General features: G+C 51.1%; 4 protein-coding genes across 6 annotated transcripts in view; 3 read left to right on the top strand and 1 right to left on the bottom strand.

Moving 5' to 3' along the window:
* The window catches only part of Cbfa2t2 (CBFA2/RUNX1 partner transcriptional co-repressor 2), a 101,919-nt gene extending 95,280 nt beyond the window's left edge, over nt 1-6,639 (top strand). Inside the window, exon 11 of one of the 2 annotated variants that reach the window (XM_021185575.3) lies at nt 195-6,639. In XM_021185575.3, the coding sequence (XP_021041234.1) occupies nt 195-491 (297 nt within the window). In that variant the 3' untranslated portion in view covers nt 492-6,639. The remainder of the gene's footprint in view (nt 1-194) is intronic. The other variant, XM_021185573.3, reaches the window with a different exon arrangement.
* Nucleotides 6,640-9,429: 2,790 nt separating this feature from the next.
* Nucleotides 9,430-24,178, bottom strand: Necab3 (N-terminal EF-hand calcium binding protein 3). 2 transcript variants are annotated; one of them, XM_029474699.2, is made up of 13 exons: nt 23,853-24,178; nt 22,182-22,206; nt 20,727-20,835; nt 20,031-20,056; nt 19,778-19,875; nt 12,425-12,561; nt 12,041-12,159; nt 11,805-11,920; nt 11,674-11,727; nt 11,223-11,335; nt 11,012-11,089; nt 10,230-10,321; nt 9,430-10,142 (listed from the first exon to the last, which is right to left on the bottom strand). In XM_029474699.2, the coding sequence occupies exons 1-13, from the start codon at nt 23,952-23,954 to the stop codon at nt 10,114-10,116; spliced, it is 1,098 nt and encodes a 365-aa protein (XP_029330559.1). In that variant the 5' UTR covers nt 23,955-24,178; the 3' UTR covers nt 9,430-10,113. The 2 variants fall into 2 exon arrangements, with proteins under 2 accessions (XP_029330559.1, XP_021011964.1); XM_021156305.3 differs by having other exon boundaries at nt 9,433-10,142; nt 11,805-11,884; nt 23,853-24,175.
* On the top strand, nt 13,834-14,976 carry CUNH20orf144 (chromosome unknown C20orf144 homolog). Its single transcript, XM_021156309.3, has 3 exons — nt 13,834-14,050; nt 14,301-14,360; nt 14,516-14,976. The coding sequence occupies exons 1-3, from the start codon at nt 13,925-13,927 to the stop codon at nt 14,921-14,923; spliced, it is 594 nt and encodes a 197-aa protein (XP_021011968.1). The 5' UTR covers nt 13,834-13,924; the 3' UTR covers nt 14,924-14,976.
* On the top strand, nt 16,698-18,335 carry Actl10 (actin like 10). The gene has a single exon (XM_021156308.3). The coding sequence runs from the start codon at nt 17,295-17,297 to the stop codon at nt 18,333-18,335; it is 1,041 nt and encodes a 346-aa protein (XP_021011967.1). The 5' UTR covers nt 16,698-17,294.
* Nucleotides 24,179-24,267: the final 89 nt, after the last annotated feature.

Genomic DNA, 24,267 nt, shown 5'->3' with positions numbered 1-24,267 from the left:
ACAGCCAGGGCTATACAGAGAAACCCTGTCTTGAAAAACCAAAAAAAAAAAAAAGAGCTAAAGGGCATCCTCAGAGACTTACCCACAGGTCTGTAGCTCCACAGTCCTTGCTGTACCATGCAGATGACAAGTGACAGTGGCAAGCCTGCCCATCAAGATGTCAGCAGCCACTAACTGATGCCTGTGTCTTGCAGAACTGCTGGAACTGTGGCCGAAAAGCCAGTGAGACATGCAGTGGCTGCAATATTGCTCGCTACTGCGGCTCCTTCTGCCAGCATAAGGACTGGGAACGGCACCACCGCCTCTGTGGCCAGAGTCTACATGGTCACAGTCCCCACAGCCAGAGCAGGCCACTGCTCCCTGGAGGGCGGGGCTCAGCCAGGTCTGCTGACTGCAGTGTGCCCAGCCCAGCCCTGGACAAGACCTCAGCTACCACCTCACGGTCCTCAACACCTGCCTCTGTGACAGCCATTGATGCCAACGGGCTCTAAGCTACAGACTCCACCTGCCCTGATGACCCCTCCACATGGCAGAATGCTTGCACCAGTGGGCTGGCTATTAGAACAAGTAGCTGTTGGGTCGTCAGCAATAAGTGAAGTTGGCAGAAGCATCCAAGAGGCACTCCACAGCTTCTCTGGAATTTGCCACGTGTCCTTGGAAGAACTAATGTATCGTTCTCTGCACACAGGAAGTAGCTTGAGCTGCCTCCTCTATGGCTTTCCTGAGGTTCCTCTTCCAGCTAAAGCTGGCATAACCAGCCCCTTCTCAGTGTATACACCAGCTCTCTCCGACTCCTTGCATTAGCATATTGTCAGTAGTGTCCCACACTGTCCACGGTAGAGGCCTGAAGACTGGTAGCAGGCTTAGGAGGAGGCCCTTCCTTCCCCTGCCTTCAAACAGTTCCTTGAGCCCCATATCCACCTTCGAGTGACACTGATTGGCCTAAAAGAGACTTGGATAGCACAAAAGCAGTACTCAGGACTCTTTCCTGAGCCACTCAGAGCTGTTAAGATGCTCAGAAATGCAAGAAAGAAGTCACTGTTTCAGTAAAATCTCTAGTAATGATAAAAAATTAAATTAGTCTTCCCAAGCATCATGGATCATTTTGGACAAGATTTTCTAACTTGGCTGTCTTCGTTAGTTTGGAACCTGCCCCTTAACTCCAGTGTTTTTCTTGATTTTGCTTGTGCAAAAAATAATCTCCATTGCATGGATCGGTCTGAGAGAGGATGAAGCCATTGTGCTAGTCTTTTTCTCTGAGCATGTTGGCCAAACTAAAATATTCCGTGGATCACCTTGGAAATGCAGAGCCTCTGCCACTGCTTGACTGTTTAAAACAGTCGCCTTGTTGTATGTGTCCTTCTCTCTCTGGGACTGTGCATGTCTGGATCCTTGGGGATGTCTTGTGAGTAGGTTCTGTTTGGCACCTAAGCAGTGCTCCTAACCCTGATGAGATTATTCACACCTAGTTTTGACACCACCTCATAGGTTCATTATCAGGTGGACATTTGAGGCATCCTTTTTCTGTGCTACCTGTTTGATAGTCTCCCTCACAGCTCAGAGTTTGTGAAGAATGGGAACCGTTTTTGAAGAGCCTGACCTATTTTTCTTCCCATCTTCAGGAACTTTTCCAGTTATCTGATTCTCCAAATAGAATTTGGAGACATTGATCTGGTCATTATTGGACCTATTGATCAGGCCAAGTACTGCTCACATCTTTTCCTTGCCATCTAAAGTTTGTTAGTTGTCAGCACCTTGCATCGGCCACTCAGTATACTCCAGAATTGTTTTGCCCTGTGCAGTCAATTGGGATAAGTCATTGCCTTTGATCCTGTTGGCTTTTGGAAGCTGTGGTCACTTTGTGTACAATGAACAAGTCTGAATACTAACGCTTGCCCCATAAAAGTATGGATGTATTGTCCTTGCACACAGTTAAGGCTGATTTAAAAATACTGAGTTCCTATCTCATTGGAACAAGGGTTCTCAGACTTAGAAACATAGACCTTTAAAATCATGTTATTTTAGCATAGAATACCCAAGACCCACTGCTTGCCAGACAGCTTAGTACAGCCTGGCCTCCCTGGTCACATCTCATCAGTCTAGTGGGGACAACTTTGACTTACTAGATAGAGTTAATACCAGACAGCACCATACTCAGACACAAAACTGTGGGCAGATCAGGAGCTTCTGTGAACAAGAGAATGTCTCCTGGTGTGCCCTGGTCAGTTACTCAGTAGTAAAGTGGATGAACACCCTTTAAGTGTTAATTTTTTTTTGCCACAGGACTACTCCAGATAGTTGGAAGAGCTAGAACCAATACATTACTACTTACCCGGTTGGAGATCAGTTTGTACAGCAAAGGTTTGGGTTACAAAATCTAGCCTACCTTTGTGGGCTGTGTGGCCTGTCCGATTCTGAGTTTCTATAGTGCTGTTGGGGACTGCTTTGCTTCTGTGTCCTACCCAGGTTTGTCTACACACTCGGACAGTACTTTACACTATATAGTTCAGTCTCAGACTTGTCTCTATCTTGCCTCTGGTCAGCATCACTCTCGGGGTTTTGTGTTTGGTTTGGTTTTTTGAGACAGGGTTTCTCTGTGTAGCCCTGGCTGTCCTGGAACTCTGTAGACTGGACTGGCCTTGAACTCAGAAATCCACCTGCCTCTGCCTCCCAAGTGCTGAGATTAAAGGCATGCACTACCATGGCCCGGCTTCAACATCACTCTTACATGACATCTGTTTAGGAATTTTCAGATTTAAGGAGTTCCTTTCTGCAGTTCTCCAACTCCTCCCTAGGCAGGAGCAGCAGCAACATCTGGGGTAGGAGCTGGAGCTACAAGTGATTCCTGGCTCACAGCTTTGTTTCTAAGTCTGCTTATATGACCCACCAGGCTGGGAGTGAACATAGAGCTTCAGGCTGCTCACAAGTCTGGCCTCTGCAGTAACTATTTGAGGAAGAAAAATAGTCAGGGCTTGGTCATTCTGTACCGAGTGAGGGATAAAATTGCAGGAAGTAAATAACAAAAGTAGCCAAACTGGGAGCTATGCACCAGTCCTCACTCCAGCAAATGGTGAAGACTTGTCGAAGCTAGCTTGGGACATGGCTTATTTGGTAGCATGGACTTAATTCCCAGTGTGGTATACACCAACCATGGTGGTACATACCTGTAATCCTCTAACACTTAGGAGGTAGAAGCAGGAGAACCAGAAGTTTAAGATTATCCATCGCTGCATAGCAAGCCTGAGTTACATGAGACCTATCCCACAGAAAGACTCATTGAAGGGTTGGTCCCTGCAGCTTCAGAGTGGCTCATGCAGGGAGGTGGAGGTGAGGGCACAGGCTGTGAGTGGCTTTCTCCTAAGGTGCTAAGTTATGTGCAGCCATGCGTCTCCATGGAATAACCTGTCTGGCCCCCCGAGGTCTATCCAGGCATTGGCTGTCAGTCTTCTGTAATGTGGACTCCTTTACCCATTTGATCCCCAGGAAGTGCTTCGAATCTTGATGTCAACTTTACCGTCTTTAGCTTCCAAAGCGGAAGTGTACATTTCTTGTCACCTTCTCAGAGAGAGTGAAGACATTTTTTTCTGAGTGGTTCTGAAACTATCTCAGCAGGTGTGTGAGGCCTCAACACAACTGCAAGTATGTGTTAGTGCTTCTCCCTAGAGCATAAGGAGTGAGCAGATGGCCTTCATTCTGAAAACTGCAGACAGGATTGTGGGTTGAATAAACCTTTACAAATAGGACACATCTTGGAGGCTTACTTCAGAACTGGACTGGAACCAAGGTTTCCAGGCTCCTGGCTCAGGAGCCTAAGCCAGTATACTTTGATGAATGTTAGCTATTTGCAGAGAACTGGGTGGTGGCATGTTTGAACCAAATGTGAGAAAAGCCAGAAGGAACTGAACTGGCCATTGTGGACCAGATGGCCAGCTGTGGAAGATCCTTGATCCAGCAGCTGCTTAGCAGACCCTGGCCACTCAAGTATATTCCTTTAAAGCCAAAATGCTGACTACCTGCTTCTGCCTCATTTGACACCCATTTCCAAAGATGATGGAGCCAGTGTGAGCCAGGAGGAAGCTGAGATGGTGGCTGATAATTCACTCTACCATCTTTCCTTCCACAGCCCAAGAGGTGGCACTTCCTGCTCAGACCCCGTCTTATCAGGCCTCCAGCTGCCCAGTGTAAACTGTCAATGCTTATACCAAAAAGGGCATGTGCAGCTGGTGTCTGCCAGGGACAGCCCAGTCCCTGCCTCGTGGTTCCCAGGAAGAAGCTGCAACAATTCAGTGAATGGTTAAAGGGCTGTTTGATAATAAGGCCTTCGTTCCACTCCTGTGGCTTTCCAAGTTCCTAATGAGGCTACAAAGGCTCCATCCATACAGAAAACCAATAATGTAAATAAAAGCCAATCATGCAAGCATGGTTTGCAGAGGCGGGTGATGAATGTGAAGCCACCCGCAGGATGCATTTGAGTCTGGTTTTTCTGTGCTTTGTCATTTGACTCAGTAGGAACTTTTGTTACTTAACTCTGTGCATAACTTATTTAATGTACTGTATAAATGAACCAAAACTGTTAAATATGTATTTAGTTTGTTCTACTTAAAGTAGTTAATAAAAATGCTATATTCCTTTTCTGACTCAAGCTGGACCAGGCCTGGGGAAGGTAGCACAGTGGTGGAGTGCAAATGCCAGATGACTAGCTGCAGCCTCTGGTATTGTCGCGCTCCACACGTGGACACTCACTCTTCCCTCCCCCACCCCCAGGTCTTTGGTGAAGGGACAGTGGGGCTCTAAGCATCCTTGCTATGACCAAAAGATGATGGCATGAGGGGTAGGGACAGGAAGGGCTGGAATGCTTGCCGTAGAACCCCACCATGATGCTAGTTGCAGCCATCTTCTTTGTCAAGGTGACCATGCTGTGGCAGCAGTAAGTGACAGCAGTAACAGAGATATCCTTGGTTTCTCGCACTCCTCTCCACTGAGTGATCTTTTAGTAATAACATTCAGCCACAGAATGGACATGAATATTTTTCCCAAGTAATTGTTATTTCCTTACAACATTTCAACATTAACATACTTTAGCTTGTGGGACTTTTATGTCCTTTCTGTACTGGCATTAAATCTTAATTTCACTGATGCTTAAGGTTGTGTGACTTGAGGCAATGCTTTTCTTCCAGGCTTCATTCAGCTTCATTTTCTAGTATCAAGTGCCCTCTGGAGGACAAAACGGGGCCTGCTGCTTCTGCTTCCCTCTGAGCGCTAATTCCTATCCAGGGCAATCCTTGGGCAGCTTTATGTTTTCTGAGACCACCTCTATCCCTTGAGGTCAATGATGTTTTCTGGGTACATTTAGGAAATTCCAGAACAGCTCGGGATTCTGCGTTTTTCTGGTGCTTAACTCTACCTTGTTTTGATACCCCTGGATCCCAAGTCTTGGCTTTGGCACATTGTGGGACTAAGTAGAACCTTTCATCAATGTCCCTACTTTAGCTAAGATGCTGCCACCCAAGGATGCCCACTTCAATGCCTTCCATACTTGACAGCACCAGAGAACTATGCATACCTGTCCCCTGTAATGTGGGGGTGCTATCAGTACCCATCCCTGGGTTGTGAGGGTGAAATATGATCAGAAGAGCCAAGTGGTATATGTGAGGATTAACTGTCGAGTCAATGATAACCAAGCTGCAATCCAAAGAACCACAGAAGTTAAATATACAATAAGGGAAAGGCTCGGGGACAGATATCCTTGGGAAGGGGAAATAGGATAGATATGAATGGATTGGGTGAAGGCTGAAACAGAAGCATCACGTGGAGAGGGGAGAAGAGCTAGAATGAAGAGCCATTTGAAGAGTTGTATGGAAACCTAAGACAGTAGGAGCTTCCTAAATACATGCATATGAAGGTGAGCTAAATGAAATCACCAGATAATGAGGAAGAGCAGCCCCAGCTGGCTCTTCACCTAATGAAACTTCCAGGATTGGGATTGTGTTACACCTAATTGAGCTGTTGGCCAAAGGGATCCCATGGGAATTCCCAAACAACCAAGCCTGTTGCCAAGACGGTGCCTATGTAACTCAACTGAACAGAGAGAAGTTAAGCTGATGCCTAGATAGAGCCTTCACCCCTACTCTCAATGGCCAATCTCTGAGCTGGAGGCCAGCCTAGTTTACAGAGTGGTTCAGGACAAGCAACACTACAGAGAAACACTGTCTCAAAAAATATAACAAAAAGACTAATGCTATTCTGTTACAGTCTTAGATCGGTGCCTTGGTCAGCCATCATCAGAGGCGCTTCCTCCTACACCAGATACAAACAAATACAGAGACCCACAGCGAGACATTAAACAGAGTGGAACACTCTGGAATACTCAGCCCTAAACGAGAGGTCTCCCTCAAGTCAGAAAGGCCAGAGGGTGTGGAGGACACAGGCCCTGCAGATCAACATGCTCAAAGCTCATATGAACTCAGAGGGAAGCAGCAAGCACAGGTCTGCACCAGGTCCTCTGCTGGCTATCGTAGCTTCCAGTCGAGAGGTTTTGTGGGATTTCTGAGTGCAGGAATGAGCGGATCTCTGACTCTTGTGCCTTCTCTTGGACTCTTTTCTTTCTGTTAATTTGTTTTGTCTCTGATGTGTTATTATTGTCCCTTAAAGGTTTTTTGGTTTTCTAACAAGAGGCAGAAAGGGAGTGAATCTGGATGGGAAGAGGTGGGAAGGAACTGGGAGGAGTAGAGGGAGGGGAACTAATCAGGAGAAGTAATCAGGGTAGATTATGTGAGAGTAGAGAAAGTCTGCTTTTAATTGAGAGGGGGAAAAGCTGGGGATGGAGGTAGTCAGACAGGTAAGGTGGCACAGGCTCCAATCCCAGCACTTGGAAGTGACAACAGGAAGATTTGAGAGTTTGAATTTATAGTGAGTTTGAGGCCAGCCTGAGCTACATGAGATCCTGCCTCAAACCAGGGAATGGAGAGGACCTGGGTTCAGTTCCTAGCACATAGTGGTTCACAACTGTCTATAACCATAATTCCAGAGAATCCAGTGCCCTCTTCTGGACTCTACAGGTATCAGACGTGATACACAGACTTATATACAGAACAACCAAAAAAAAAAAAAAAAAAGACAAAACAAAAACAAAAAAACCTGGGACATAGTGCAGCCTGATGAAGCTGCTGCTCTTGCCACCGTCCTGAGCTGGCTGTTGTGGTGCAGATGCTAGACAGAGATGAGGTAGGCTGTGAGGGTGCACATCACTAAAGACACACTGTGCCCTCAGTACCCTCACCACAAGGGAGAATGGCTGAGACTCCAGAATCCAGACACACCTGCACCTCTTGGGCCAAGTTCCTCCAGGGCAGCCCTGCAGCTGCCTGGGGCCTGGCCTCTTATTACTCCCTCTTCATTTTTTCCATTTTGCACCTATCTGAAGCTCTCCTGCCCTACCACCTCTCCATCCACTAAAGATCTTGATTAAGCTTAGAAATCTCCTCGAGGACTTGCAGCAGTGTGGACCGGTTTCCACCTAGCAGCTCTGAGCCGTCAGCAAGGAGGCAAGGATACGGGTTGCCTGTTAAATAAGTTAGTTGGACTTGGTAGTATCTCTAAGGAGGTTGAGGCAGGGGAATGAAACTTACATTCTGTCATGTAACTGGAAGTTAACACAGAAGTCTGGTATGGCCATGTGTAGTGAGGCAGGAGGATCACCCAAGTTTTACACTGTCTCAAAACTAAGATAGAAGATGGAAAGTCTGACGCTGTCGCTCAGTAGCACAGCACTTGGGGAGCATTCGAGCCCCTGGACCCCATCCCCAGTACCTGAGAAGAATGAAGTGAAAAGAATCATTCTGACACGTGGCAGGCAGAGGCAGGTGGGTCTCTGAGTTCAAGCTACACAGTGAGACCCTGTCTAAAAACAAACTTGAAGGCCAGCTCTACCTATAACTGAGGCAGGAAGAGCTCAGCAAATTCAAGGCTATGTCTCAAAAAAAAATTGTTTTTTAAAATTAACTCTTGCTAAACAGAAAACATCCTGGGACATCAGATTAAAGATAAAGTCCTTGAGAGAAGCTGGCGGAGGTCTTAAGCATCTTTAAGGTATCAGTGGGGCCAGATGTGGAGGCAGGAAAATACCTTCCAGGCCAACCTGGGCTACATAGTAAGATCTTGTCTCAAGAACAAAGCAAGGGGCTGGTGAGAAAGCTCAGTCAGTACAGCTTTTAAGAAGACCTGAGTTCAGGCTGGGAGAGATGGCTCAGCGGTTAAGAGCACCAACTGCTCTTCCAGAGGTCCTGAGTTCAATTCCCAGCAACCACGTGGTGACTCACAACCATCTGTAATGGGATTTGATGCCCTCTTCTGGTGTGTCTAAAGACAGCTACAGTGTACTCATATACATAAAATAAATAAATCTTAAAAAAAAAAAAAAAAAAAAAAAACTAAACCAGTACCCAAGGAACCATACCTGAGTTGTCCTCCGGCCCCCACACACTGAAACCACAGTATGGGTAACACATCTCTCCAAGGGCCCATGTGGAACAGGAACAGATACTGGCTGCACACTCTAGAGCCAGCTGGATTTAGGTGGCTGGCCCAAGGCATCCAGGCCTCTTGAAGCCATTGGAGAGAAGCACAGAAAAGGCCAGTCTGCACTCCTGCCAGCAGAGCTGCTTTTCTGGCCACACCCCAGCGCCCAGCAAAGATCTGGCAATCAGACACAGGACATGAATGAAGCAGCACTCAGACCCTGGCTACCAGCCTTGGCTTAAATCCTATTGTAGCTTCCAGAATGAAGCTCTTTTAAGGGCCCCGCCTTCCTGGCTGCACCCCCAGTCTTCCTTCTCTCCCCTGGTCTCAGTAGCCATCTTGTTTGGCTTCCATCGGTTGACTGCATTGACTAGTCCCTGCCACTCCAAGCTTGGGACACCTACATTCGAGACAAGAGACATCCATTCCATGCTTGTGTGATGCCACGCACCGCCCTATAGAGTACCACTTTAGGTGTCACCTTTGGCTACTCCTCAGTCTTGTCCTGGAGAAGCCCCCCTGGCCAACTGTGGCTGGTAAGACTCTTGAATATGCTATTAGACAGTGGAGAGGACAGGCCAGCCTGGCAGGCTCTGCATGGGACAGGTCCCCTCAAGGAATCCAGCCAAACAAGCGCTTTGAAACACTGAGGCTTTGTAGGGAGAAGCTGAGCCTAGGCCAGATCATTCCTCTTTCCCAGACAGGACTCTGGAAGGAGGGTCTGGGGGAGGTACAGCCTTTAGCTGAGTGAATGATGAGAAGGCTCCTGCCAGTGTGGCAGCTCGGCTGGGAACCAACTGCAGCTCTAAAGCTAGGCTTTCTTCCCTGAGTCAGAGAGAGACAAGGGAGAGAGAGAGACCACCACAGGTGACTACCAGCTTTATTGCCTCTGTGCTCAAGGCCCAGGCTGGGGTTCAGAGATCTCTTGATGGGGGGTGGGGGGGTGGGGGCAGCAGGCAACTCTAGGCCCAAATTATTGCTACTCTGCAAGGTCTTCTTGGGGCTTCCCTTAGTACCCTGAGAATGGGTGGGATAAGACATGCAAATGATATGCAAATGACATGCAAACCGACCCAGTATCTTCCAGAGGTCTCTGGTACAACCACTGATGGTAGAAATTTTAGGGCTGACCCCATGGGTCTCTACACTATAGACTGAGTTGGCCTAGCCTCAAGGGTCAAGGTTCCAGGGTTTGAGGGGGGAGGGGGGGTGTCCCTGAGCATCAGTCCTGGTTCTGCCACTGGTTGAGGAAGAACAGAAACTTAACCCCAAAGCAGCAAGCAGAAAGCAGGACTCTCCTAGGCAGCCAGAGAGGTGAGGGATCTGCCTGGGTCACACAGCAAGGTAGAGGGAAGGGGGACCAGAATCCGGGTTTCCGGAATCAGGCAGAAGCCCAGGTGCTTGGAAGCTACAAACAGTAAAATAAATAAAGCAAGCAAATGGCCTAGCTCCTGATCCCTGGGCTGAGAGACCCTCTACCAGCTGACCAGGCCTTTAGCCTGGTAACAGGCAGGTCCCATGATTTTAGTGTAGAGTCGACCAGTGCAGAGGGCTTCAGAGGGCAGGGCTGCAGTCTCCAGCTTAAGCAGAACTGACTCAGTTATTATTCATAATCCACCAGGAGGCTGTGGATGAGAGGTTGGGGAGTCAGGAGATAAGGGGGGCTCCTCTCCTGGGTCCCAGAGCTGTGTGGAGCACAGGGGTATGCGCACCTGGGAAGAACACAGTGGTGAGAGTGTCCGGGGCCTGCAGGTGATCGATGAGGGTGCGCTGGAAGGCCTTGCTGCAGGGTGACTGCTGGTGCCTGGGAGGCAATGGAACAGACAGAGGCTGAGTCATCTGCTCTAAGATCAGGGCTCTAGGTCATTCACACTAGTCCAGCTCCTGGACTCAAGGCACCCACCCTTCAGTACTGCTTGTAGCCTAACTGGGAACAAGGTACCTCCATCACTCGGCTACTGCCAGGACTAAATGAAGGCCCCTAGCACAGGGGGCACACTATACATCAGTATTGTATTGAATCTGGAGGGTTTGTGTTAGACTGGGTCTTGTTATAGGGTCTAGCTCAGGCTAGCCTTGAATCAATCATTGAGCCTCTGCCTCAAGGGCTGGGATCATAGGCTGGCGCAACCATGGCCAATGTGTATGATTGGTTTGTTTTGTTTGTTTGTTATTTTGGTTTTTGGTTGGTTGGTTTTTTGGATATTGGTTTTGGTTTTGGTTTTGGTTTTTGGAGACAGAGCTTTGTTGAATTTGCAATGAGACCCAGATTGGCCTTGTGGTCTGAGCCTCTGCCTTCAGGGTTGACATAACCGGCATGCACTCAGTACCTAACTTGCATTTATTCCTTACACATCATCTCATCTGGGACCCAGATGTGTTAGGTTAGTTATTTGAAGTCACACAGCCAGTGATTAGGAGAGCAGGACTTGAACCTGGTCCGACGTCCTCCAGAACCCCATCAATGTCAGATGTTAGACCACCCACCACTCACCTTCTCCAGGAGGCTTCGTCCTGCCAGAACTCATACAGGGTGAAAGCAGCATTGTCTAGCATCTTCTGGGCAGACACACTGTAGAACCAAAGAGGTAGCCAGGCTGGACCACAGCTGTGACCACCACTGCCTATCTGCCCAGGGTACCCATCCCACCATCCCTCTCTGTTCCCACCCACTCACCCATCCCACTGGCTCTCCAGAGACTCACTGCAGACAATGGCTTTGGGCCCCTGTGAAGTTCATGTAGCAGCTCAAAGCACGATGAAATTCCTGCAGGGCATCCTCTGCCACCTGCACTTGCCTCTGCGCCACAAGGATGTGCTGGCAAAAAAGCAGCTAGTCAGGGGACAAGCCAAGCTCAGGGTATAATCAAGTCTTCCTAATGTGGTCCAGATCTGCCCCCTGTGGGATCAAGTCCCCACAGCCAACAAGACCTCTCAGCATCTGACTCCATCCTCCAGGCTACTGACCAACCCTCACCCTCTGCTGTACCACCTCCCACTGTGCCTTCCAGCTTCCATTCCTACCTTAGGCCTGACTTTGACAGGTACAAATGAGAGAACAGAAAACCTAAGGTAGCCATAGAGTGAGAACCAAAACCTAGCACCTGCCTACCAGATCTGGGTAGACAGATCTTTAATACTCTTTCCCAAGCTCACCGAGTCAAGCCCCTTGGTAAGGTCCTCTTCATGCATGGGTTCCAGCCGGGGTGCCTGCAAGAGACACAGAACATAGACCGAGCCTCTAGTATGTATTGGCGTGGGCAGGCACTGGCTACCCAGCCTCTCACCTTGCACTCAAGCTGGTCTATGAGCTCCTGGAGGCGGTTGACCTGTAGCCGCCACTGCAGCTCAGCCTCTGAACTCCGCCCTGGCAGAGGGACCAGGAGGACATCAGCCAGGGCCCCTGAAGGGAGGCCGCTCAGGGTGAACTGGGAACATTGGCAGAGCAAAGCCCTGAGAGAATAGGAGATGCCACATCTTTCCTGGCCCTATGCAACCAGATCCTACCCTGCCATAGGCAAACCTGTATCAGAGGATCCAGGAGACCAGGACGGTGACCAACTGATGCTCCTTAGGGCTCTGCGTCCTGCCCTCCGGCTGCCACAGGGCCTACTCTGCACTTTGATAGTTTCTTCATCCAACCTGGAAAGTAGAAGGTTAGTCCAGTGTCCCCAGACCCATAGTGTCAAGGACTGGGATTTCAGCACAGGACCAGACTTAGGTAGGGCAAGACAGGTCTCCTGGGTCTTTGAAGCCCAGCCCCCAAACCACTGACCCCTTCTCTCAGCAGATCACGACCCCAAGAATGTGGCCTCTGGAAGGCTGGATGGAACAGGACACTGAGGAGTTTGGAATTCAGGGACAACAGGCACCCACACACCTGCAGCGCAGTAGCACACTCACATACCGCTGGCCACGGGCCTGCGCCTCCAAGGTGTCTGATGCTCCCTCCAGGGAGGTCTGCAGGGCTTGTAGCTGATTCACAGTCTCCCGCAGCAGAAATCGTGTGACAAACTGGTCCACCTTGGAGGCCTGTTCATACTCCTATGTGCAGGGCAAGATAACAGGGAGCTTACCTTGCTCATGAGAGCAGCAATAGAAGTGGACAGAGCATGCAGGCCAGCACAAGCTAGTTACCACTTCCCATCTTTGTCTCCAGACAGGGTCTTAATTTCTAGCCCAGACTTGCCTTGAATTGGGATCCTCCTCTATATGCCTCCCCGGTGCTAGAATGGATTAAAGATGGGAACCACTCTGCCCAGCTTCTAAGGCCCCTTTTCCCAGTCCAGATGGACTTTGTTCATCCTTGCAGATATGAGGCTGATTCACAGGGATCATACCCTGCTGGCACACTGGGTTCTCCTGGATCTCAATTCCTCTTCAAAGTTAAGGCTCAGCCGGGCGTGGTGGCGCACACCTTTAATCCCAGCACTCGGGAGGCAGAGGCAGAGGCAGGTGGATTTCTGAGTTCGAGGCCAGCCTGGTCTACAATGTGAGCTCCAGAACTGCCAGGGCTATACCAAGAAACCCTGTCTTGAAAAGACAAAAAAAAAAAGGCTCATGCTCACTTCTGCAACAGCTAGTGAGGCCTCTCATAGAGATCTTGTATATGTAGCTTCCAACAAAATGCAGTAAATGTCTGTTAAATAGATTGTTGAGTGGAATAATGAAAGAACAAGCAAATGTCGGCCAGTATGGGGTCATATCACACATCATTTTGTACCATGTGTAAAAATGGCCTTAATGGGTTTCATTTTTGATGTATGATCTGCCTTGGCTCAACTAAGATGGTAGCTTCTGGACCATGCTTATAACAAATGGGATAGAGTAGTGCCTGAGTCCTGCCCTAAGTCTGTGGGTTCTGTTTCCATGACATCTTTTTGGTAGTTTTCCTTTGGAGGTATAAGACGATTTTCTACTGTTTGCAACCATACCTGGTTGGCAGAACCAACTTCCTCATACCAGACTCATCCCAAGAATTGTTTTTAACCATCTTAACAATTTTCAGTAACCATAATTGACTCCATTTTGTATCTGGGGCCTTGAGAGGTTGAATCTTAGCCAAAGTTAAGCAGTTAATTAGAGGCAGGTCAGGATTCAAATCAAAGTCATAGAAATCCCCCTCTACTCACCCTTAAGCACCTTATAAGCATTGCTTCATTAAAGCACTAGCCCTGTTTTGCAGCTGGGAAGCTAAGACCAGAAGAGGTCATAGACAGTGGAGCAGTGGCCAGATTCTCCTGGGAGAATCAGGGGAGGAGCAGAGTTTTGGTGTGGTGAGGTCAATTGTGAGCTCACAATACAGTTACCCTGATGGGCGGGGCCAAACTGAGGCCCCTGGCTAGAGGCAGGGCCGAGGCAGCATGGGCAGTGGCCTCTAGTGACCAGTCCTGTGACCAGTCCTATCATGGGAAACAGCAGTTCCCATAAGAGGACCAAAGCACCCAATCAGGCCAACAAGGACAGGCCACCTGACATGGACAAAGCCCGTCACAAGCAGTTCTTCAGCCATCTCAAGAGGAAGAAGCCAAGTGTGAGTATGGAGAGGCTAGAAGGGACGCTGGGTGCCAGGGGCATGAGGGGTTAGAGACTCTCTAGAGAGAGCAGGATCCCTGGAGCCCATATAGGTAGTAGTATAGGGATTCTAGAAGCAATGGCTGGGGGGAGAGTGCTCTCTCAACCAGGGATCAGGTATAGTGTCTCTGGGACCACAGACCTGAAATACCTTTACACCCTCTCTCCAGCCCACGACCTCCCAACACGCCATTTTCCCTTTCTTTCAGTGGCGAGAGGCTCCTGACCCTGCCCGGGTGGGTGAGAACCCCCGCATCAAGGCTGGGAAAGTATGCAATGATTCGTCTTAGGGTGGTCAATGGGTTCCTGTGGGGAGGCAGGGTCTCGGGGTGCGGGGCACAGTGGGGCTCGGGAGGTTGGGTCGGGCACGGAAGAAGCCTCAGGCCCCGCGAAGGCGTGTTCTTCCCTTCACACCCACCCCCAGACCAAGATCGTGCTGCTTTTCCCGCTGGACAAGCGGCAGCAGCTGGCTGAAGCAGCGGCGGGCCCATTTGTGAGGCCCGTGCGGCAAACTGAGGACCCGCTCGGCGCCCCAACGTGCTTCCCAGCGGTGGCTCCTATGCTACGTGGGGCAGGCGACGGCGTGGACAGGCGCGAAGGCGCGCGCGGGCGGGAGATGAAAAGGATCCTGGTGCTGCTGCTGCAGCTGGACGCACGGCTGCAGGAGGAGGGGCGTCGAGTGGGAGGCAGGGCGGGGGGCGGGGCCAAGGCCCCGCAGTGCTGGCAGCCGCTGTACGCGCACCTGCTGACCCAACGCGACGCCTGTGGCGAAGGCGACCCCCGCGAGGAGCAGCCGCGCAAGCGGCGCCGCTGCCCTCGCTCGCGGCCCTGAGTGTCTGGCACGACCCCTAGCGCCAGGACTCTGCTCAATAAAGAGCACATAGCAACCCCTGTGTCTGCCACTTCTGTGCCTGCCGCGTCCCCGGGTCAAAACTGAGGCCCCGAGCGAGTAGGAGTTAGAACAGCCACCAACACGACCTGGAGCTAGGGCTGCCTTTAACTTACTTTTCGTAGCACAAAGGTCAGCTCATGCCAAATCCGTAGACTGAAGGTGGACTTGAGCAACGCTAGGAAGAACTTGTTTCAGGCAAAGTTTTGAGGTCTCCAAGAGTCCCCAACGTTCAAAAATCCCTCTTCGGAAGAGGAAGGGTTTCAGGCTTACAAACATCATCCCAGGATGTTAGTCATGGTGGAGCTGGAACCTCAGAGTCTGCTTTTGGCTTGAACCTCTAGTCTCTCACCCTACAGCCTGTCAGCTCCAAGCACTCAGGTCCCCCAAATTTTAGGGTCCCTTAGTCAAAGCACTTTCCTCCAGAGGTACCAGTTCCATCCTCTACCATTTGTAGCCTTTTTCCAAACCACTAATCTGTGTATGGCAAATTAGTTTCCCCTGCTAGTATATAATCCTCAGTCTCTCTGCTACCCCTCCAAAGGCCAAGGCTACAATTAGTGTATGCACACCCAGCTGCCGATCCCCACTGCCATAAGTGCTCTCCCTCTGCTCCTCCATACTGACATAGCACCAGTGGCCTCTGATGTCACTTATTCCCGAGAGAAGCAGCATGCTCTGAACAGAAGCCACTGCTGGCTTTCTTGGATCCCACACCCAGCTCCAGACCAGACCCTAAAGCCACCACTCCTGACTGTGACAATACCAGCACTCAAGAGGATGGGATAGGAGTATCTTGAATTCAGTACCACAGATTGCGTAAGAAAACAAAAATTGAGCCAGGCGGTGGTGGCACACGCCTTTAATCCCAGCACTCGGGAGGCAGAGGCAGGCGGATTTTTGAGTTCGAGGCCAGCCTGGTCTACAAAGTGAGTTCCAGGACAGCCAACGCTACACAGAGAAACCCTGTCTTGAAAAACCAAAAAAAAAAAAAAAAAAGTCTTACACACTGAAAATGCTTCACCTGGGGCTAGAGATGGCAGAATACCTCAGCTCACTAGAACCATAAGCTATGCAATTAAGACTGCACTTGTGTTACTATCCACAGGCTGGAATTGTGCTGAAAAATGTGTGAACCATACACAGTATGTGTCTCCCTACTCAAGAGCTAATTGCCCTGTCAAATGTTATCAGCACATGCATGCTTGGCTCAAGCTGGCTCCATCATCTCCCCTACAACTGTAATTGGGAACTTTAAGAGACCTTCCCGGGCTGGTGAGATAGCTCAGTGGGTAAGAGCACCCGACTGCTCTTCCCAAGGTCCAGAGTTCAAATACCAGCAACCACATGGTGGCTCACAACCATCCGTAACGAGATCTGGCGCCCTCTTCTGGAGTGTCTGAAGACAGCTACAGTGTACTTACATATAATATAATAAATAAATCTTAAAAAAAAAAAAAAAAAAAGAGACCTTCCCAGTTATACCTATATGGGCAGATCCTGTTCCTAAGACCTATTTTGCCCCTGTGATCCAGAAAATATCCAGGATCTCTGTAATAAGATCCTTATTTTAGCATCTGAGTCTTCTATTTGCAACCAACATGGTCTATCCAGGAGGCAGGGCTCATTGCTGTCTTTAGGAGTTAGAAACACCACGGAAGAGACTTGGACTTGCTTAGGGTTGCTATGTGAGCTTCAGGGCTGAAGGGCTCAGGCCAGACCCCATGCGGCTGTCACACAGGGAAAGTACCTGTACATCTGTAGTTTCTCTTTAGAACCGAGAGTTAAAGTGCTGGACAACTAGCCAGAGCACATAAATACTCCAAACAGACAGATCCTTAACATGGGCTCCCAAATGGCTGCTGCCATCAGCCCACACAAGGGGGCGGAGGAGGGGGTGCCTGCAAGGCTGAGGTCATAATGAGCCCAATCTAAGTTCCTTCCCACCTCTACATCCCGGTAACTCTAGCCAAGCTAGGTGACGTGCGAAGAGAGCTGCCTAGGAAGGCTGGGATTCTGGGACCCTAAGGAAGAATCAAGTCTTGACTAATAGTGACACTACTTTTGAGGTAGTGCCACAAAAAGGAATCCCTACTCTTAAGAGGCGGAGCCTTATAGCCAAAGGCGGAGCTGAGAACTAAGAGGGCCAGTTATCCACCCTGAAGGCCCATAGGGCTTCGGGGCACACTGAGCCCTGAAGGTGGCGTCGTCGGTGCACCGGACTCGCCGCGCCCACAGGCTGCCTTCATTGGACCACGTTGCTGTGGTAGTGGACCAAGGCTCGGGCTTCACCAAGGCAGGCTTCGCTGGGGAGATGAAGCCGCGCGTTGTGCTGAAGAGCTCCAGTTTGATGCCCAGTTGGGACCGGCCTGTGCTGCCAGGAGCACCGGGTTGTGAGCTGGCGGGCGGCGTGGCCCGTGCGCACCCTATCAAGCATGGAGTAGTGGTGGACTGGGACGCACTGGAGGGACTGTGGGAGCGCCTAATGGTGGGAGGCCTGCAGGTCCACCCCGAGCAGTGGCCTGTGCTGGTGAGCGACTCGCCATCAGCACCACCCAAGGGCCGAGAGAAGGTGGCTGAGCTGCTGTTCGAGGCCCTAACAGTGCCTGCGTGCCACATGGCCAACACGGCGCTGCTGGCACTCTGCTCCATAGGAGCTTTCAGTGGGCTGGCTGTGGAGGCAGGCGCGGGCGTGTGCCACGCCACACCCATCTACGCAGGTCACTCATGGCACAAGGCCACCTTCCGTCTGAATGTGGCAGGCAGCACCCTGTCGCGCTACTTTCGAGATCTGCTGGTGGCAGCATGCCCAGATCTTCAGCTGCAGGGCCTGTCCCGCAAGACCGTTACACAGCTCAAGAAGCGCTGCTGCTATGTGTCCCTAGATTTCCAGGGTGATATCTGTGACCCTGCCCGCCACCAGAGGGCCTGTTTTTGCCTAGGCAATGGCTGCTACGTGCGCCTCGGCAGCGAGCGCTTCCGCTGCCCTGAACCCATCTTCCAGCCAAGTCTCCTAGGCCATCCTGAGCCAGGACTGCCCACGCTGGCCTTCCAAGCACTGCAAAAGATACCCACAACACTGCGGACACGGCTGGCCAATACGGTGGTGCTAGCTGGAGGTTCCACCCTTTTCCCTGGCTTTGTGGAGCGCATGAACCTGGAGCTGGAGGCACAGTGCCGGAGGCATGGGTACCCGGCCCTGCAGCCCTGTCTGGTGGCTCATCCCGGGCGGGACACAGCTGTGTGGACTGGAGGATCCATGATGGCCTCCTTGAACTCCTTTCAGTGCCGCTGGATGACTCGGGCCATGTACCAGGAACACGGCCCTTTGCTGGTGCGAGACGTATTCGATTGAGTTTTATATTGAACGAGAATAGATGGTGCCACCAGGGGGGACTTCAGGAACAGAGGCTGCACCTCTGTCCTAGCATGGAGAACCAGATAAACAGATTGCCGTGTTCACAGCTGGCAGGGTTCTTGTATGTGAATGGGCTGCCCCTTTCCCTCTCTGAGCTAACCCTGAGCCTCCTTTTTGCTTTCAATTGAATACCCAAACCAGTTTAGAGAATGCCAGTTCAGCAGGGCCAAACTTAAAGAACAATACTTGAAAAAACTCTTACATGAGGGAACTAGAAGTCCTGTCCCATGATGTGTGCTCAGGTGACCCCTGACGGTCTTATTTTTCCTTTTTCTGCAGAAAGTGGGGTCAGAAGGCAGGAGTATGGTGCAGTACCTGGCAGGTGCAAGGCCTTGGGTTCTATCCTCAGTACCAAAAAAGTTCATTCAGGTCAAACCCAGGCCTGTCACCTCCTAAGAGGACATCTTTTTCTGTTTATTGAGATAGGATCTCACTCTATTGCCCAGTCTCAGGCTTAAGCTGTCTTTAGGTAGTGGTAGTGTGAAAATCCCAGCACTCAGGAGGTAGAGGCCCATGGATCTCTGTTTTTGAGGCCAGCCTGGTCTGCAGAGCAAGTTCCAGAATATCCAGGAATACCCAGAGGAGAAAAAGTATAAACTACCTGTTCTTGGCAAAGATGGTTTTTTTTTTTTTTTTTTTTTTTGGTTTTTTGAGACAGGGTTCCTCTATGTAGCCCTGGCTGTCCTGGAACTCATTTTGTAGACCAGGCTGGCCTCGAACTCAGAAATTTGCCTGCCTCTGCCTCTGCCTCCTGAGTGCTGAGATTAAAGGTGTGCGCCACCACGCCCGGGTTGGCAAAAATGGCTCTTAACACATAAAAGGAGGGTTACTTTTGTTTTTGTTTTTTGGTCACTTTCAGGGTCTGGAGCTCTGGCTGTCACCATTTGTCTACACAGGTTATAGCACAGGCTAACAAACTAGGCATATACACACCTACCATCTCACATGTCCTGAGGTTAGGCCCTGCCTCATTGTCTCCATGTACCTGTGGACCCGTATAAACTCATCTATGTACCTATTGGACCCTGGTTTGACAGCCCCCAGCAATTATAATAGGCCAACAAAACCTATGTTGCCTGCATTGTTTTGGGCACAGGGGACAGAGCAAAGAACAAAACATGTCTGCCTCCTCCTCCCCCAACAGGGTCTCCTCTCTCTAGCCAGACTGGCCTGACACTAGCAGCAAATCTCCTGCCTCTGCCTCCTGAAGGCTGAGAGTGCGGGTGTGAGCCACCCTGGCTACAGAAGAGAAGACTATGGCTCCGGAGGAAATGGCACAGTTGGTAAGTGGGAGTGCCAGAACTTGAACCCAACCTCCATTTCCACAGCCTCACTGGGCCCTGACACCTCAGGCTCCCCATGACCCCTCCCGCACTCACCAGCTTTGTAGTGTCCATGGCAGTGAGCACCGCACGGTTGAGAGACTCCAGCGCAGCTAGCACAGGCCGGTAGACACCCAGGTGTGTGGAGAAGTAGTCTGCAGGCCAAAGAGGTCCAGGGGCGCTGGCCTAAACCATCTCCCCAGCCCAGAATTCCTCAGCTGCTCCAGCCTTCCCATCCCAAGAGGCCAGCCCCATAAAGCATCCCTCACCACACCCACCCGCCCAGGGGCTGGGGCACAAGACTACTCACCACACAGTTTCTCTGTCTCTAAATTGCTGTGGGGGAAAGAGAAAACATCTTTGAGACTCTTAGCACCTGGGCCTGGAGAACCAGACAGATGCCTGGCTGTGCCACAGCAAGCCAGCCCCTTCTGCTGAGCCTCACATGGCATGACTGCTGGGGAGGGATTACAGGCCCTTCAGAGGGTCAGTCCAAGTCCTTGAAGCCTTGAATGCTGACCTAGTCTAGGATTTACACTAAGGAGATGGGACAGGAAGGGAAGGGAAGGAAAAGGAGAGAGCAGGGGTAGCTGTACATGTTCATGGCATGTGTCCCCAAGTGAAGAAGCAGGGAAGGAGCATACATTTGAACCAGATGTGGGCATGTGGACATGTGGGAAGCAAGAGAGTATGGATTCCTGCATCTGCATCCACAGGCAGAGGCAGGCAGAACCCAGCTGTCCTCAAACATCCTCTGCTTGGGAATAGAAGGGCTGAGCATGGTTGGTGACTCAAGTCTGGTTATTCTGAGGTCCCAGCTGGAATCAGTGTAGCAACAAGACTGGAGCTGGAGAAGGTGTGGGTGGGTTGACAAAGTTGGCACTGGGCCCTGTTGTCTTTCCCCACCCCCTGTCCTCCAGCAAGAACCTGACAGCAGGGGACACAGTGGGTTGGGATGAGCTGGCTGGGCTCTGCCACAGCAAGCTGGCCCTTCTATTGAACTCACTCAGTGAGATGATCATCGATGCCGCTGAACAGTTCCCGCAGCTCCGCAGAGCTGAGAACCCCATCAGCAAAGTAATTCTGGAATTCTTCAAACGAGAGCTTACCATCATCTGGGGAGAGACAGTCGTGGTGTTGCTATCCTTAAGTCCTAGCTACATCCTGTCCCCCTATCCAGGCTCCCCAAAGGCCAGCAACATTCACAATCACTCAGCCAGATAGCCTAGGGTTCTGACTCCAGCGGAGGCCCAGACTGTTTTGAACAAAAGGACAAGAGTTCCTCAAAAAGTATATGCTGAAAGAAACAGGGCCCACCTTGTACAGGATACATTTGGTAGGGATTCAATGTCTGCCAAATGGAAATGTAAGAGAACAGCCTGGAACACATCGGAGCACAGCTTAGGACTTACAGGTACAGTCCCTGGCCCCAGAAACTAGTCTTGCCCCAGGGTAGAAGAGACCTCCATGTTCTGACCCCAGGACCTTTCCAGGAAGTCACAGAGAAGCATGCAAAGCCTACCCACCAGCCAGACTCTACAAAGCTGCAGACTGGCTGGGACGAGAGTGAGCTCCCCTCATGGAGCAGAGGCAGAGAGTGGAAGGATAAGATGGCAATGGGATTTGCTGTCTGAATGATATGCAAGATGGGGAGGGTCTGAGCCTCTATAGCAGAAGGTATTGGGAGCAGGTGTCTTTTGGGGGAGGGTGTTGGGTTTCTTTCTCTTTTTTTTACCCCCCAAGACAGGGTTTCTCTGTGTAGCCCTGGCTGTCCTGGAACTCACTCTGTAGTCCAGGCTGGCCTCAAACTCAGAAATCCACCTGCCTCTGCCTCCGGAGTGCTGGGATTAAAGGTGTGCGCCACTATCATCCAGCGTGAGAATGTTTGTTAAGTTAATGGTCCTCACCAATGTGAAGAGACCCATGAAAGGGCAAACGCTAGGGACATAAAGAGGCTGAAACAAGAGCCTGCAGGTCCAGAGAGAGGAAAAGTGAAGGACAGATGAGTGCCCCGCCCCTCATTCAGGGAGCCTGGGGTGATATCCCACACAAGTCTGGATCCCAGGCTCACAACTGACTCACTTCTCTGAACCTCCACTCTCTTACCCGTGAAATGGAATGAAGAATTCCCACCTAGAAAGCTGTTGTAAGAACATCACAAGATCTTGTACACTACACCCATCACTGAGCTAGAGTACTGTCTTAACATAAGCTCCCACCTCCAGCCTCAGATCAACCCGCACTTTCCACTCCCTATTCTGTACACTCCAGGAAGGGTTCCTTGCTTGATCCCCCATTTTGAGCTCTCAAGACTTCAAGCTGTACCTCCAAGTCCCTAGCTCTCCTACCCTGCCCCCGCCCCACTATACCTCCAAGTCCCTGACTCTCACATTCTGCCCCCTCCAACACACACACACACACACACACACACTGTGGGACCCAAAAGGAAGAAACCACTCACCATTTTTGTCTGCTCTTCGGAAAACCTAGGGGACAAAGGGAAATAAGTGGGCACTGTGAGGGGAGCCGGGGAGACAGGGGTGCCCCTCCCAAGCCAGTGAGGCTCCAGCTTGGCAGCCAGCCCCCCTGCATTGCCTTCACCCTGCTCAGGGCAGTCCTGCAGGAGTCTCCAGCAAGGTAGTACAGGAAGCTCGCACAGCAAGCCCTAATGCTGACTCCCTCCTGCTGTAGGGCTGGCTTCGCGGTGGGTGGGTGTTCCTGGCCAGCTCTCTGTACCTTCACCTCCCACAGCTGGAGTCAAGCCCGAGTTGGCTCTGATGTAGCAGCCTTTGGCATGTTCCCAGCTTGAGGAAGGTTGGACAGATGGGCTAAGAATCATTCTGAGAAGCCTTGGAAGCCATATCAGATCTGAACGTTTCCCTCCCCACCCCGCCCCCCACCCTGACTTTATGGGTATTCTCCCAAGTCCACACACTATTCTCCACCTACCCTCACTGAACTGGCTCTTTCCCTTGTGCCTGCTTATTTTGGGTGTTCTGGTTTTCCCACTAGTATGTGAGGGAGCAGCTTAGAGTTTAACCCTTTCAGGACCTCTTATAAGGCTAACTCATCATGAAGACTGTGGGCATCTGTGTGTACACATTTGTGTAAGGAACAAGGAGGGTGGCAACGGTCTGTAGATTTTATTTGTAGAGGCAGTGATGAAAGAGACAAGTTCAAAGCCTAGACAGAACTCATATAGCCCAGGGTCCTGAATGCTAAACTCTTCCACCCAACTCCCTCAGGGTCACTGGGCTAACCAACCAATATAACCCTTAGGCTGACTCAGAGAAAGGGCTGCTACTGGATTGGGATCACACAGCAGCTCAATGCAGCCTGGCTGGGGTAATTTTGATGGGAGTGGGGCAGGAGAGCTAAGCTTGGAATGAAGACACTCCATTCACATCCCAGGGTGCCTCCTGACCTGAAACATGCCTCCTCAGGCCTGAAGGACCATGGTCAAGGTGCTGAGTCACTAGGGCTTTGGGGAGGGGGCACAACAGCCTCTTACACTGGCAGGGACTTCTAGAGTAGGGGCAGAAGAGAGCCAGGAAATGCTGAGCACATAGTAAAAGGGGGAAGAGAGGCGCTCAGAGCTAGGGCTCCTGCACTTGGAGCTTTGCCTCCAGCTAGGTAAGGTAGCACAGGAAGATTGCACAGCGATCTGAGACAGGGTAGGATGCTCTAACATCTACAAAAGGGGGCTCAAGGCCACCTGATGCCCATGAGAGGAGTCCCTTGCTAACTGTAAGACTGCCACCTTTGATCAGGCCTGAGGCTTCCGGGGCAGGACAGAGCTCCTTCAAGGTCTAGGGTCCTCTGTCCTAACAGCCCAGAGGAGACTGCCATGGAGCAGGCTGCTGTGACTGAGTGTTGACAGCCCCTAGCCCCAGTGGACACATTTAGGGTAAGGGGCAGTACTGCTGAGAAACAAGGAGAGACACGGAGCGGCACAGACAGCACAAGAAATGCAATGGCAGGAAGACACAAAGGCAGGAGGATCACAACAGCAGGGTCACAGATAGTCTAGGAGAGGGACCGAAGCAGGACCAACAGATGTGGAGGGGGAGACAGGGACACGGAAGCTTGAGACCTAGGGAGCCCGATGCCCGCCCGCCGGTGCCCCACTCACGTCCTGGAAAAGCGCGTGTCCCGCGGCAGGCGCAGAGTGTCGCGGCTGCTGGGGCGCAGGTGGCCCGAGCAGGCATACAGTGAGCAGCCCGGCGCACGCCATGGCTCGGAGGCTTGCAAGGCTGCGGGTTGCGGTTACCAGGCCGCCCAGGCTGGCTGGGGGCGGGGCGCGCGCCCATTGGCCCAAGCACGGCCCCGCCCCCACCTGGCCTCGGTTTCCCCGCCTGGAAGAGGCTTCCAAAAGGAGTGGGGGTTAAGGAGTCACCCCAGAAGTCACTGGCAATGACATCTTGCCAGAAGTCCCACAGGAACCGGCGCTCCACCCAGTCGGGTGTGGGCAGGCAAAGCTCTTAAGTGCAGGAGCCCTAAGAGATCAGACCCACAAGCGTTTTATATCTGGGCATCTGCACTTCCCT

Source organism: Mus caroli, unplaced genomic scaffold, assembly GCF_978045245.1.
Source record: "Mus caroli unplaced genomic scaffold, Mus_caroli_1 scaffold_2, whole genome shotgun sequence".
NCBI lineage: Eukaryota > Metazoa > Chordata > Mammalia > Rodentia > Muridae > Mus > Mus caroli.
This window is presented reverse-complemented; position numbering and strand designations above follow the sequence as displayed.

Bases quoted from the DNA above. Each gene is read 5' to 3' on its own strand.
- CUNH20orf144 (XM_021156309.3), top strand. From the start codon at position 13,925: ATGGGAAACAGCAGTTCCCATAAGAGGACCAAAGCACCCAATCAGGCC. The intron at 14,051-14,300 runs GTGAGTATGGAG...CCTTTCTTTCAG, and splicing joins TCAAGAGGAAGAAGCCAAGT to TGGCGAGAGGCTCCTGACCC. The intron at 14,361-14,515 runs GTATGCAATGAT...ACCCACCCCCAG, and splicing joins CCCGCATCAAGGCTGGGAAA to ACCAAGATCGTGCTGCTTTT.
- Actl10 (XM_021156308.3), top strand. From the start codon at position 17,295: ATGAAGCCGCGCGTTGTGCTGAAGAGCTCCAGTTTGATGCCCAGTTGG.
- Necab3 (XM_029474699.2), bottom strand. From the start codon at position 23,954: ATGGCGTGCGCCGGGCTGCTCACTGTATGCCTGCTCGGGCCACCTGCG. The intron at 20,057-20,726 runs GTGAGTTCAATA...TTTCCCCCACAG, and splicing joins ATCGATGATCATCTCACTGA to CAATTTAGAGACAGAGAAAC. The intron at 11,090-11,222 runs GTGAGTCTCTGG...TTGGTTCTACAG, and splicing joins GCCCAAAGCCATTGTCTGCA to TGTGTCTGCCCAGAAGATGC.